This window comes from Carlito syrichta, unplaced genomic scaffold (assembly GCF_000164805.1).
Source record: "Carlito syrichta isolate Samal-C Ts95f unplaced genomic scaffold, Tarsius_syrichta-2.0.1 Scaffold302017, whole genome shotgun sequence".
Classification (NCBI taxonomy): domain Eukaryota; kingdom Metazoa; phylum Chordata; class Mammalia; order Primates; family Tarsiidae; genus Carlito; species Carlito syrichta.
The window spans coordinates 460,414-475,834 of NW_007246113.1; the positions used below are offsets into that span (position 1 = coordinate 460,414).

A 15,421-nucleotide genomic window follows, 5' to 3' on the forward strand; every position below is an offset into this window, starting at 1 on the left:
TCAAAAGGAAATACCTTTAACTGCTACCAACCCCCCTTCCTGCCACAGGGTTAGTGGGAGACATTTTGTCATCCCAGGTGATTGCCATGAGGCCAACTGCTGATCCCGAAGTAGCTACATGTGTTTCTGTGTTTATTCACTCAATCATACAAGAAATATATTTGAGCATTTGCCGCATCCTGCCACAGTATAATGTAAACTAAGTAAAAAGGAAAGGTGCCAGAAAAATGATTCAAAAGAATTTCTCACACTATACTTTGAACATGCATGACTCAAACAACTAATAAAACAACTGACAGAATTCAATTAATGATTTCTACAGAAAGTCTTTATCATAAATACTGCTCCTAATAATATCACTAGAATTATAGGCATCTTCAAAAACACACACAGGCAGGCAATAGTAAAGTAAAATCTTAGCCATATCCTAAGCAGAGTGATTAGAGTTAATGCTATCTTTGCCTGCTGCTCTGCTCTTCAATTTCGAACTTGAAGCAGAGTATCTGTTCCTATGAGAATTGACACAGAAGCTCAAGCAGTGTGTATGGCAGGTAATGATCTTGTGTTGATCAGAGTCATTGTGCATCCATGTAAATTACTCTTATAATTTTAAAATAGAAAATCTTTTACCTAAAACTGAGACTTTGGCCAATACTAAATTTATGCCTGGCTCTTCTCTAAAAATTGATGTGTTATGCACATATACTATTTCAGTAAACCTCAGGCTTTTGAAAATACACACATTTTTAAAAAAAATTTTTCATTTTAAATATGTGGGGTATAATTCAGATTTAGGTATGTAAGTGGTCATTGTATAGGTAAAGTTTGAGACTCCCTTTGGTCCCCATTTCACCTGGTTTGGGATCAAGTACTCCTATTGATGTTATTTGTTCCCCCTCCCTCTCCTGGAAGTGTCCCACTACTGCCAATCCCTTTCTTATATGGAAAATGTTCAGGGTCCATTTATGAGTGAGAACAAGTAGTACTCAGTTCTTTGTTTCTGTGACAGATCACTGAGTACTATAGACTCTAAATCCATCTGAGTTGCTATGCAGTCCATATGTTTGTCCTTTATGGTTGCATAATATTCCATCATGTATATGTACCACTTTTGTTTTTATCCAGTCTAGTTTCAATGGGCAGCATGGTTGGTTCCATGCTTTTGCTATTGTGAATGGTGATACAATAAAAATGAGTGTGCAGGTATCTTTTTTGTAGAGTGATTTAATTTTCTTTTTCTTTTTTTTTTTTGAGTTGGAGTCTCACTCTGTCACCCAGACTGGAGTGCAGTGGCCGCTCCTCGCCACCACAGCCTCGATCTGCTGGGCTCTGGCGATCCTTCCGCCTCAGCCTTCCAAGTAGCCGGAATTACAGGCATGTGCTACCACGCCCGGCTGATTTTTTGATTTATTGTAGAGATGAGGTCTCGCTGCCCAGGCGGGTCTCGAACCCATGGGCTCAAGCAATCCACTCACCTCAGCCTCCCAAAGGCACGGGATTACAGGCTGAGCCACCAAGCCCGGCTGTGATTTAATTTTCTCTGCATATATTCCCAGAAAGGAGATTGCTGGGTCATATGGATGGTCACTTTCTAGTTATTTTAGGAATCATCACACTGTTTTCCATAGAGGTTGAACTAGTTTGCCTTCCCACCAACAGTATAGAAGCATTCCCTTTTCTCCACATCCTTGCCAGCATCTTAAATGCACACATCTTTAAAGGTTGTCTTTTAGTATTCTAATGTCAGAGATATTATTTAATAAATATACTTTCTGTTTCTCCCTAATATGCTAAATTTTTTAGCACTTTTTTTTTTAGCATGTTAAGTATAAAAAAAAGGTGACTATATAGAAACACCTAAGTTATTATTTGGTTTTCATGTTGTTTTAAGGTATATAAAATTAACATTTCCTAATAATTATGGAAGAAACTATTTTAAATTTCACAATAGAACTATAAAAGAATTGAGACAGTAGAACTGAAGCTTTGGATTCATTTAACTTGGATTATATTTAAATTGAAGAAATGAATGAAGAGCAAAACAAAATCAATTGAAATAATGTATTTTTGATGTAATTTATTGTTTGCTGCTTTGTATTATTTCTTGTTACTTTATTCTTTCTTTCAAATTATAAATACAAAGTGTTATATAGTAAAGATTATACATTTTAATTTTCTGTTGATGGTATTATGGTAGACAGGAGATTTTAATATTCTCCTACAACAAAACATATAAAATATTAAGGAGTTGGATAAGTCTAAAAAAGTAAGAAAAATGCAGGGATACCAGACACAAAACTGTGCCTAGAGAGAAAGGAGGTAGTCTAACACTAAAGTACAGCAATAACTGTGGTCTGGGGATTTTGAGCATAACGGGACACAGGCTTGGGCATCTGTATAACAAGCAGCCAGACTGGGGAAGACCCTGCTGAAGTAAAGTGAAGAACTGTGGGGACTGCTAGCATAGAGGAAAAAAACCTATTTAAGCCTTGGCTATAAATGATTAAAAGAAAAAAGGCTAGAGCTGCCAGTTTCTTATCCAAAATGAAAACAGCTTAGAAGCTGTCACTCTTGCCCTCATAACAAGAAAAAAATTAGTACAAACTGAACATTGAGAACTCTTCAGATCTGTCAGAATCAGGGCAGAATGCTGTCCCCAAAACTGGAAGGACAGACAAATACAGATGATTACAGCTTACCAGAAACAGATGCCTGGTAAGAACAATTAAAAGGTAATACCTGAACTGAGTAAAGACTAACTAGAGAGATTAGGCCTAGCCTTCAGAATGTATATTGCAAACTCTAAAAAAATTTAAAAGGGACATATAATTGATATACTAAGAGAGGAAAGAAAGTGAAATCATGTAAAATGTTCAATTATAACCAGAGAGAGCAAAAAAAAAAAAGAGTAAAATTTTGGGTGGTGATCTGCCCCACATCATCACGAAAGGGCAAGATGGAAAAAAAAAAAAGAGTAAGCATTAAAGAAACAGGAACAGCAGGAATAGCAGTGAAGAGCAACGATTTTTATATGGTAGATATCAATTTAAACTATCAATAACCACTTGAAATGTAAATGACCTAAATACACAAATTAAAAGACTGAGATAGTATAGATACAAAAACAAGGCCCAACTATATGTTGTCTACAACAAACCTACTTTAAATAGGAAGACAGAAAGATTAAAAGAGATGAAGAAAGATATTCCACACTAAAAAATCATCAAAAGAAAGGTGAAATAGTTATATTAATTTCAAACAAAGCAGACTTCAAGAGAAGGACAATAATGATATGATATGTGCCAATTCTTGAAAGACATAATCTACGAAAGCTCACCCAAGGAAAAACAGATAATCTGAATAGGTCTATATCTATTTAAGACATTGAATCAGTAATTAATTATCTTCCTAAACAGAAGGCCCCAGGCCCAGATAAGTTCATTGGTGAATAATATCAAGTATTTAAGGAAGAAATTAAAATAATTTCTTTCAGAAAATATAAGAAAGAACACTTCCTAACTCACTCTCTGGGGATAGTATTACCATAATATCAAAACAGACAATAACATTACAAGAAAGGAAAACTGCAGAATAATACCTTTCATAATCATAGATACAAAAGTCCTCAATAAAACAGTATTTTAATCCAAATAATGCATAAGAAAATTATACACTATGACCCAAAGTGACTTTTATTTCAGATATACAAAACTGGTTCAACACTCAAAAATCAATTAATGTACATCTATCACATCCACCCATGAGTTAAAGAAAATTCTATCATCATATCAGCAAATGTAGGAAAGCATTTGACAAAATCCAAAGCCTATGTAAAAATCCCCCAAATTCAGCAGCAACAACAACAAAAAGACAAAAAAATAGAAATTATCTCCTGGAACTAATTAGTGATTATACCAATGATGCAGAATACATAATTAATATAGAAACATCAATAGCTTTTTATATATAAGCAATAAAAAATTGGAATTTGAAATTAAAAACACAGTACCACTTATATTAGTACTAAAAACATAGATATTTAGGTATAAATCTAACAAAGTGTACACAAGATCTATGGGAGAAAAACTAGAAAACTCTGATGAAAGAAATTAATGAGAATGTAAATAAAGAGATAGTACATGCTCGTGGGGGTAGGAAGGCTCAATATTCCTAACCTGTAAATTCTTCCCAAGTTGATCTATAGATTCAACACAACCAAAGTCAAAATCTCAGCAAGGTACTTTGTGGATACTGACAAACTGATTATGTGGAGAAACAGAAACTCTCCCTCACTGTGGTGAGAATGCAAAATGGTGTAATAACTTTGGAAGACAGTTTGGGAGTATCCTAAAATAGTCTAACGTACAATATAGCAATTGCACTCCTAAGTATTTACCCAAATGAGTTGAAAATGTATGTCCACGCAAAAACCTGCACATGAATTTTTTGTAGCAGTCTTATTCATAAGTGCCAAAAATTTGAAGCAGCCACGATGTCCTTCAAGAGGTAAATGCACAAAGAAACTGTGGTACATCATACAATAGAATATTATTCAGCAATTAAAAAGGAAATGATGTTCAAGTCATAAAAAGACATGGGGAAAGCTTTAGTGCATTTTGCTAAGGAAATAAATAATCTCATCAGAAAAGGCTACATACTATATGATTCTGGAATTACATTATGTACAACAGAGGAAGAAAGGGATAAAACCTACAAAGGAACAGAAAAGAGCATGAGAATTTCCAACAAACTTCAAATTGTAATTTCTTAACAAAAATTTTTGCAAAACAAATCACTGACTAGAAAAAAGCAAACTCCAAGAAGCTTAAAGAAGAAAGCAATCTTGATTATTTTTTCATGAAACATAGGACATAAGAAAAAGAAGTGTCTTAAAAGGAAAAAAAATTTAAAAATTATTACAAAACATAATTAGAATTAAAGCTGACTTCTCAAAAGTAACAACAGAAGCCATAAAAGAGTGAAGGAGTACAAAGTGCTGAGAGATTAAATAACTGTCAACCTAGAATTGTTAAACTAATGAAACAATCTTTTAGGATTGAGCAAGTAAAAAGTTGCAAATATATAACAACTGAGCCAGGTTATTATCAGTAATAAAAATAAAAGTTTCTGAAATATACCTTTGTCAAGAAGGAACATTCACAAACTAGCAAGCCCTGAAATAATAAGGAAAAGTAATTGAGGAGAAATTCATCCTTCTTTCAGTTATTACTTATGGTGAAAATATAGAGTGCATCAAATGAAAAGAAGAAAAACAAAACAAAACAAGGTAAACAGGATAAAGAGTACAAAAGATAGGTGTAGTATTGATACGTTACATAGGATGGCCAACAAGAGCCACACAAATAGGTAGCATTTTAGCAGAGACTAGAAAAATGAGAAATGGGGATACCAGCATGTTACGAGTAGAGCAAGCTGAATGGCCATAGAACACATAACTAAAAATTAAAAAAAATCTAAAAACAAAACAGAAACCTGAATAGATTTATAACTATTATTATTATTACTATTTTTTTTATTTGGAGTCTCATTCCATTGCCCAGGCAGGAGTGCAGTGGCACACTCACAGTCATTCTAGCATCAACCTGCTGGGCTCCAGTAATCCTTCCACCTCAGCCTTTCAAGTAGCAGGAACTACTGGTGCGTGCTACCATGCCTGGTTTTTTTTTTTTTATTGTAGAGACAAGGTCTCGCCAAGTTGCCTGGGCTGGTCTCAAACCCTCGGGCTCAGGCAATCCATTCACCTCGGCTTCCCAAAGTGCTGGCATTACAGGTTGAGCCACAGAGCCCGGCCACGACTTTTAACTATTAAACAGATAGAAGCAATGACTAAAAATCCACCCAGGATAGGAAGAAGAAGCCCCCAAAATACGGCTTTACAATTAACTCCTATAAAACATTCAAGAAATAGATATATGTAATCTTATATAAAGTCTTTCAGAAAATAGAAAAAAGGTAACACTCTCCTATTCATTTTAGAAGACAAGCATAGCCTCAATTACAAACCAGACAGGTATAGTAAAAAAAAAAGAAACTCACAGCCCATTTCATATAGAAACAAAGAGGCAAAATTTCTAAATAAAACACTAGAAAAATAAAACCACAAATGTATAAAAAAGAAAAACCTGATATGATTTGGTTGGATTTTTTCCAGAAATATAAATATGGTTCAACATTGGAAAACTCTATTAATATAATTAAACACATTAATATAATAAATAAGAAAAAGCATATGACTGTCTTAATTTCATTCAATACAATTAATATCCATTCATAATAAAAACTCATAGCAAATTAAGACTAGGAGACCTCCATAATTCAATACAACAAACATACCTAATGATGAAATATAAAAAGTAATCCCTTTAAAATCAGAACTGAGACAGTAATGTGCATTATGTCTGTTTCTATTAAAAAGTTTAATAGAGGTTTATAAAAATGATGAGTAAAAATTGGAAATGAAGAGAAAACACTACCTTAATTTATAAGGAGAACTCCAGAGAATCTACAGACATAGCATTTAAATAAAAGAATAGAATCAACGATGTTGCTTGATACAAGAGTCACATACAAAAAATTGTGTTGCTAATCATACACAAAAAAGTAGTTAGAATAACTTTTTAAAATTAATGATGTATTTTTAAAAACTCATCTACTGGCAGACTTCAGATTTGTGCATTTCACTCTATGCAAATTTTGCCTCAAAAAGAACCATAAACAGATATTAAACTCAAGTTAATGTGCAAACCAAATTGCAGTAATGTCCTCATTTTACTTTGAAATGCAATAATAAAAAATAAAAAGGGTTGATGAAAGGCTGAAGGGATAGAGAGGCATGTAATAAAGCATGTAAAATGTTAACGACAGAATACAGGTCAGAAAGTAGCAAATTGTTTCTATTACAGGGTCAGATAATAAATATTTTAGTTTTGTGGGTCACGTTCCCTCTATTGCAACTACTCAATTCTGTCAGTGTAGCACAAAAGCAGTCATAAATAACAAGTAAATAAATAGGTGTGGCCTAATTTGGCTAGTGGATCCTATCAACTAAAGGGGCCAGTGGATCCTATCACTGTAAAATTTTTTCAACTTTTCTCTGAAAATTTTCATAATAAAATGGAAAAAAGTCATATTCATACATTCTATTTGCAAGAGCAACAAAAAGTTACCTTAGGAATAAATATCTGATAACTGATATGGACATTAAAAATGAAACTGTTACATAAAATAAGACTTGAATAAATGATATCTCTATAGCATGTTAAGAAATGGGGCTTTTTATTTTAAAAATATAAATTCTCTACAAATTAACCTATAAAATCAGTACAATGTCAATCAGAATCCTATAACTTTTGTTATAAAGCTCAATAAGATGATTATAAAAATAAGTTAGTACAACAAGATTAAAGAACTCCTATTCCATTTAGAGGACAAAAAAATTGAAGGTCGTCCCTTGATAGACATCAAAAACTCACATTAAACTATGGATTAAAGCGGTGAGATATAGGATAAAATTAGACAAACAGCCAATTGATCAGAATATGAAAGCCCAGAAACATATTCATGCATAAACCAAAAAGTTGGTTTACAAATAAAAAAGACAAAGAGAAAACTATCCAATATATAGTACTAAGACAAGTGAGTGTTTCTTATCAATGAAATGTAATATTGAATACCTTCCTTACTATTTAATAAAAAAACTTTATTCCAGATGGATTAAAGAATTAAATGTGAAAAAATTCAGTCTTTTAGAAGAAACATTACAGAATAATACTTATAACCTTGGTATAAATTCAAGTAAATCATAACAAGCAAAACACATCAAATAAAATATATTTGACTATAAAGGGAAATACTGATAGCAACTTAGAATCCTAGTTATTGAAAGACAACATCTAAAAGTTGAAGGAAAAGCCATAGAGTAGAATACATTTCCACGACATACAGTTAGCAGACACAATAAATGGAATATATTTCTAAAAGTCCTCAAATCAGTAAGAAATCACTCAACAGAAAAACTGACAAAAGATATAAACTAGTAATACATAGAAGAGGTGAACAAACTGCTAATAAATATGAAAAGACTCACAACTGTACTACTGTACTATAATCAGAGAATTAAAAAAACTAGTATTATAGTAAAATATCATTTTATGGCCAGGCATGGTGACTCAAGTCTGTAATTCCACCACTTTGGGAAGTCGAAGTGAGAGGATTGCCTGAGCTCAGGAGTTTGAGACCAGCCTGGGCGACTTGGTGAGACTGCGTCACTACATGAAACAAAAAAATAAGCTGGGTGTGGTAGTGTACACCTATAGTTCCAGCTACTCACAAGGCTGAGGCAGAAGGATCGCCTGAGCCCAGCAGGTCAGGGTTGTGGTGGCTGTGAATGTGCCACTGCATTCCAGTCTGGGTGACAGAGTGAGACTCCAACTCAAAAAAAAAAAAAAAGTATAAAATATATATTTTTAAATAAATAAATATATAATTTCCTATCAGATTAACAAAAAATAAATTTTAATTTGATAACACAAAATGTTACCAAGTGGAAAAATGAGAACACTTATCCGATGATGGTGAAAGGTAAACTGATAAGCAATTTTTGTGAAAAATCAGACAATATATATTTAAGCTGAAGATGTACAGATGATATTTTCCAACAATTCTCCTCTAGGGCATGTATCTTACAGAAGTTCTTCCATATTTTTTGAAATCAGGGAGGAATACAAGGCTTTGTGTGCACCTATAAGGTTTTACTATTTTTATAAAGAGATCTGAATCAAATTTGTCAAAATATCATTCTTACATTTCTTAGCTGGCATAATGACAATGTCACCGTGGTAGCATCTAAAAGTGAACTTCTATCTCGACCTTGTCCAAAGCTTTCACCATCTTCAAAGAGAAAACTGAAAAGAGATTTAAAAAATAAGCATACAAAGACAGTGATTTTCTTTTAGAAAGTAAAAATATTCTAAATCATTAATCCTATCATCAAGAAAGACGTAAATTTTAGACTAGATGCTTAATTTAAAAAGATAACTGCTGGTTCAGAGTTCTTCAAAAAATTCTAATTTTTAGATATCTTTTTAGTTTATATGAATACAGTGTTTAAGTATAAGTATTTCAGAAATATAAGGATGTCATTTACAACTCTTTGTTCATGAACGTTCAAGACTTTCCTGACATACAAATGCACTCCTGAGAAAAGTTTACATGGGTGAAAATGATAAAAGAAAAGAAGAAAAAGCACACTGGATAGTTATCTCACAGGAGAAAAATTACTGAATAGCACATAAATCAAATTTGTTTAGAATTTCTAAGAATTACGTTTAAGAATTGATATATCCTTCAAACCACTTCTTTGAATTTCCATCATCTTCTCTCTAATTTTCCACTTAATTCAATGTGAGTGGTATAACTGAAGATAATATTTCAAAATCAGTTTAAGAGAAAAATTAGAAATGAATGGTCTATCCAAATAATTAATATCAAAGTTTAACAGGAGAAGAAAAAAATGATGAGATGATTTCTATAGTCACCTAAAATTAAAAATAAAAAGCATTGGTAGAAGCTCAAAAAATTGAGATTCATATTTTTACAAATGAGTATGAATAACAATATTAATGACAACTTTGGCTCTAGGGCTGTAGAGTTAGGTAACTTCTAGTCTAATTTACAGCATATTATAACATGATCTCTTTTTACAGTGAGGTCACAGAACTCATTTACATTTACAACTACATTTGAAAGCAAAATATCATTCTTCATTAATAAGCACACTAACCTAGTTTTTTAAGCTAATTCTCTTGAATATTACTGTTCTGACTTGTAAATTTTTCAGTAACACTGATTACTGCAAGATATTCCAAAATACCAATCATACTTCAAATAGATCATAAAGCAAATTATTTGTAAAAACACAGTACTTATTTAAAACAATAAAAAATATTGATAGGAACTCTGCAATTAGAAACTCCAGCCAATTAAGCAGGGAATTGATTCAATTGCTTTAATTATCAAGCTATCTACCAAAAAATAAAAAATTAACAAATTTTTAAAATGTTAGTACCAGATCCCCCCCCAAGAGAAGTTTTCTTTCCTTACTTGGGGAGTGTGCAGATAGGTGGTTTGGATCGAATGATTTCCTTGTTGACAAGCTCTTTCTCCAAGTCACCTCCAGCCAAACACCAAAGGTAGTAAACCTCTTCAATAGATCGTTCTGCTAGGTAATCACTGTCTATATCTATTAATGGCAAATTAAAAAGAATCACAGTGATTATATTTTCTGTTTTAATTAAAAGTCAACAGAAAATGATAGCTGACATTCTGAAAAAAGTGAAAAACTGAAAAATAGTCTTCTAGTTGTAAGGAACTTAAAAGTTTCTTTAAAAAATTTATTTTTATTTTTTAATTTATGTATTTATTATAAAGATGTGGGGTACAATTCAGGGTTAGGTATACAAAGATTGATCATGCAGGTACCCTTGTTGATGAGGTATGCCCCTCCCTCCCCCAGCAGTTTCCCTCAACTGCCAGTCCCACTCCCTTTCCCCTGACAGTTTTCTGCTACTGCCAATCGCTTTCTTATAGCATTATAATTGTTCAAGGTCACCTTATGAGTGAGAACATATAGAACTCAGTTCTTCGTTTCTGTGATAAATCACTGAGTATGATCAACTCCAAATCCATCCAATTTGCTGCATATATTTGTCCTTCTTTATGGCTGCATAATATTCCATTGTGTATATGTACCACTTTTAAAAAAATGCAGTCCAGCTTCAATGGGCAACATGGTTGGTTCCGTGTTTTTGCAATTGTGAATAGAGCTGCAACAAATATAAGTGTGCAGGTATATTTTTCGTAGAATAATTTGAGTTCCTCCTGGTATATTCCCAATAGAGGAATTGATAGGTCTTATGGAAGGTCGATTTCTAGTTCTTTCAGAAATCACCACACTGTCTTCCAAAGAGGTTGTACTAGTTTGCATTCCCACCAGCAGTGTAGAAGCATTCCTTTTTCTCCACATCCTTGCCAGCATCTGCTGTAAGTTTGTTTTATTAACGATGGCCATTCTTACAGGGGTTAGGTGGTATCTCAATGTGGTTTTGATTTGCATTTCTCTGATGATGAGTGAGGCTGAGCACTTTTTCATGTGTCTGTTTGCTGCCCGTATATCTTCTTTTGAGAAGTGTCTATTCATGTCTTTTGCCCACTTTTTAAAGGGGCTGTTTGTTTTTTTCTTTTCAGCACGTTGAGTTCCTTGTAGATCCTAGCTGTTAGGCCCTTGTCAGATACACAGTTGGCAAATTTTTTTTTCCCATTCTGTGGGCTGTCTCCCTGCTCTCTCTATGGTTTCTTTTGCTTTGCAGAAGCTTGTCAGTTTAATGAGGTCCCACTTGTCTATCTTGTCTCTTATGGCCTGGGCACTTTGGGAATTGGCTGCCAGTTACAACTTCCATAAGAGTGTCTCCCACATTTTCTAAGGTTCTTACAGTTTGAGGTTTTACGTTTAGTTCTTTGATCCATTTAGAGTTAATTTTTGTGTATAGTGATAGGTAGGGGTCCTGTTTCAATCTTCTGCATGTGGTCAGCCAGTTTTCCCAGCACCATTTACTGAATAGGTTCTCCTCTCCCCAGTGGTTGTTGTTGGAGGTTTTGTCAAAGATGAGTTGGTTGAGGAACTGAGGCTTTCCTTCGGGAATCTCTGTCCTGTTCCATTGGTCTATATGCCTGTTCTTGTACCAATAACAGGCTGTTTTGATTACTTAGCCTTATAGTAAAGTTTGAAGTCTGGAAGTATAACACCTCCTGCTCTGTTTCTGTTGCTAAGGATTGTTTTGGCTATTCATGGTCGTTTATGTTTCCGTATGAATTTCTGTATTGTTGTTTCCAGGTCTGAGAAGAATGATGTTAGTAACTTAATGGGTACTGCACTGAATCTGTAGATTGCCTTTGGTAGGATGTACATCTTAACAATGTTGATTCTTCCTATCCATGAGCATGCAATATTTTTCCATTTGTTTGTGTCTTCTTGGATTTCTTTGAGCAGTGTTTTTTAATTTTCATTGTAAAGGTCTTTCACTTCTTTGGTTAGGAAGATGCCATGGTATTCCATTTTTTGGTGGCTATTGTGAATGGAATTGTGCTTTTTATTTGGGTCTCTGCCTGCTTGTTGTTGGTGTATAGAAATGCGACTGTATTGTACATTTATTTTGTACCCTGAGACTTTGCAAAAGTCCTTTATCAGTGCAAGCAAGTTTTTGACAGATTCTCTTAGATTTCCAAAGTATAGGATCATATCATCAGCAAAGAGGGATAACTGACTTCGTCTTTTCCTATTTGGGCACCCCTAATTTCCTTTTCTTGTCTAATTACTTGAGCTAGGACTTCCAACACAATATTTAATAAGAGGGGTGAGAGTGGGCAGCCTTGTCTTGTTCCAGTTTTCAGGGGAAATGTTTCTAGTTTTTATCCATTTAGCAATATGTTAGCTGTGGGTTTGTCGTAGATGGCGCTTACAATTTTGAGGTATGTTCCTTTTATACCTAGGTGTTTGAGGGTTTTTATCAAGAAGGGATGCTGCATTTTATCAATAGTTTTTTTCTGCATCTGAAATAATCATGTGGTTCTTGTTTTTACGTCTGTTCATGTACTTAATGACATTTATGGTCTTGCGAATATTGAACCAGCCCTACATCCTGGGGATGAAGCCTACTTGGTCATGGTGGATGATTTTTGAGATGTGTTTTTGGACCTGATTTGCTAGAATCTTGTTTAGGATTTTTGCATCTATGTTCATAAGGGATACTGACCTGGAGTTCTCTTAGAGCTTAAAAGTTTCTACTCCATCCTAACAGCAAGTAAAGAGCTCAACAGACTAAAAAATTCACAATTCTTATATCTGTAAGACAGGTGACGACATAAAACTTCTGCCTCAACACTGGAGAGACAGGAGAATACAGGAAGTCATGGCTTACTGGAAAAGAGACTTAGGAGTAGAAAATTTCACAAGAACCAGTGCTGGGGTATGCAAACCTGAACCATAATTAACAAATTGCTAGAGGTTAAAAACTCAACAAGGTAATAGACAGTATTCCAGTGATAGGCAGCATCCCTACATTTTAGAGATTTTTTACCTCCAGAAGTTTGACAAGGTTTTCACAGTAAATATCAGCAGAAGGAGGAGGAAAAGAAACAATTTTGAAATATGACAAGCACTCTGTTTTTAACAAGGCCTGCCTTTCAGGAGATACTAGCTAGAGCATAACTTGCTTGGGTAATATTGCCTAATTCACCTGGGAGAGAGGAAATACCCAACTCCGACAAGATTAGCAAGGTTCTATAGCTGGTCCTATGATTAGGTTTCAATCTTTTAGTGAGCCTGTGCCTCTGGACTGGGATCCACACAAGTACTTCTTTGCCTTGTAAAACAGGATGGTTAGAATAGGCTGGAGTTGGGCACTTCCTTTTTCATATAAAGATATGACGTGTTTCACAGATTAATCTTATTCAATTTTTCTAACAATTTGAATGCTTTTGGCTGAAAATAATACCCTACTAGAAGTGGCCTATACATTAATGACATTTGTTCATCTCTATTAACTAAAGTATAAGTACAAGCCGGGCTCGGTGGCTCAGCCTGTAATCCCGCGCCTTTGGGAGGCTGAGGTGAGTGGATTGCCTGAGCCCGCGGGTTCGAGACCCGCCTGGGCAGCGAGACCTCATCTCTACTATAAATCAAAAAAAATCAGCCGGGCGTGGTAGCACATGCCTGTAATTCCGGCTACTTGGAAGGCTGAGGCGGAAGGATCGCAGGAGCACAGCAGGTGAGGCTGCACTCCAGTCTGGGCGACAGAGTGAGACTCCAACTCAAAAAAAAAAAAAAAAAGTATAAGTACAGGAATACTTGGGGGCCCAAGCTTATAAAAATTCTAGACTGTTTCCTGCAGTCAAAAGATAAAAAGGTGATGAACCTATGCTGTAGTACCTTTCTTGTTAAGAAAGCAATTTTTTCCTAGAAGAAACACTCATGTCCAGCAGACTTTCATTTGGTTCCTATTAGCCAACTCTAATTTACAAGCTTAGTTTCCTAAAGCAAGGGAAACTAGAAAAAGGAAAATCTGCATTTTCACCCCTTATAGTTGAGACAGAGAATTGGAACTTTTATCCTCTATACTGGGAAAGAAATATGACAGTAAAACAGCATTTGGGTAGGCAACCAACACAAACTGTCCTATCCCTTATGTCTAAAGGCAATGCCTGATTTTTCTGAAAAGTTTTTCTTGATGTCCCAGACAGAATTAGATGCTCCTTCTGCTATGCTTCCACTGTGCTATGTTCATATTGATCTTCACTCAAAATAATGATTGTATAAATGACTGTCTGCATTTCTCTTGGCATGGATGTTACTTGAAGATATGTTTAGTAAATATTTTAAACCTTGCTTTATGTCATAACTTTTCAATATAAAAGTAACTTATTGGTGTCACTATAACATGCATTCTGAGAGTTGCATTTTTCACACGACAATAAAAACCTAAAAGCTAAGACTCTCTTTAACATGGAGAATATAATGCTATGAACTTCTTATGAATAACATGATTTTTACACACCATTTATAAATATATTACATGGAATATTAGTAACTTAAAGGATAAAATGATAGATTAGCTGTATGTTAATAACTTCCAGAATCATCTCTTAATTCCCAGAAAATTATCCATAAAATCCAACTAATGTAATATATATCACTGATAAGTTCAAAATTGAAACTAGGATAAGGGTACTTCCATTAAAAATAAAGCTTATATTTTTACCTATTTATTTTCGATCATTACCTTTACACAGCTGACTGATATCCTCAGGCAGAGTTAAATCACCACATCTCAGAGAAGATGAAAACAGACTGGCTGGTTTGGCAAAGGGAGTATATAAAGGTGACACTTCATTGAACACTTTGTTCTTCATTAATTCATCTGGGGTTGGCCTTGAGAAACACATTTAAAATACAGAGCAAGAATAAAAGTCATAAAAATTTTCCTAGAATAATGGCACACATTAAAAAGGATAGTTAAAAGTCTTAAATATCTCATTAGCACAGAAAATAATAAAGCTCTCATTTGCAGAGTTTAGATGTCTGCTTTTACATAAAAATCAAATGGGAATACTGATTTTTTTTTTTACTTTTGTTGTACATTCTATACCTCATGATCGATAAAAAAAACATTCCATAAAATCTTATACGCTTTTTTTACTTTTAGCCTAACTAGGATTCACCTGCTTCACTGAATCTTAGTTAAATAATAAACAAGCAAACTGATGATTATTCCTTTTGGGTTTTCTTCCTACCCTTCACTCTAATGTGGCATATTCACCACAAACTATCATTTCGCTCTTCCTAACA

The 15,421-nt window shown here is 34.1% G+C and overlaps 1 protein-coding gene across 1 annotated transcript in view; it reads right to left on the minus strand.

Moving 5' to 3' along the window:
* Positions 1-15,421, minus strand: part of TBCK (TBC1 domain containing kinase) — a 273,436-nt gene that overhangs the window by 191,911 nt on the left and 66,104 nt on the right. Inside the window, exons 10-12 of the mRNA XM_008055888.2 lie at positions 14,856-15,004; positions 10,123-10,261; positions 8,825-8,924 (exon numbers count right to left, since the gene is read on the minus strand). Coding sequence (XP_008054079.1) covers positions 8,825-8,924; positions 10,123-10,261; positions 14,856-15,004 — 388 coding nt within the window. The remainder of the gene's footprint in view (positions 1-8,824; positions 8,925-10,122; positions 10,262-14,855; positions 15,005-15,421) is intronic.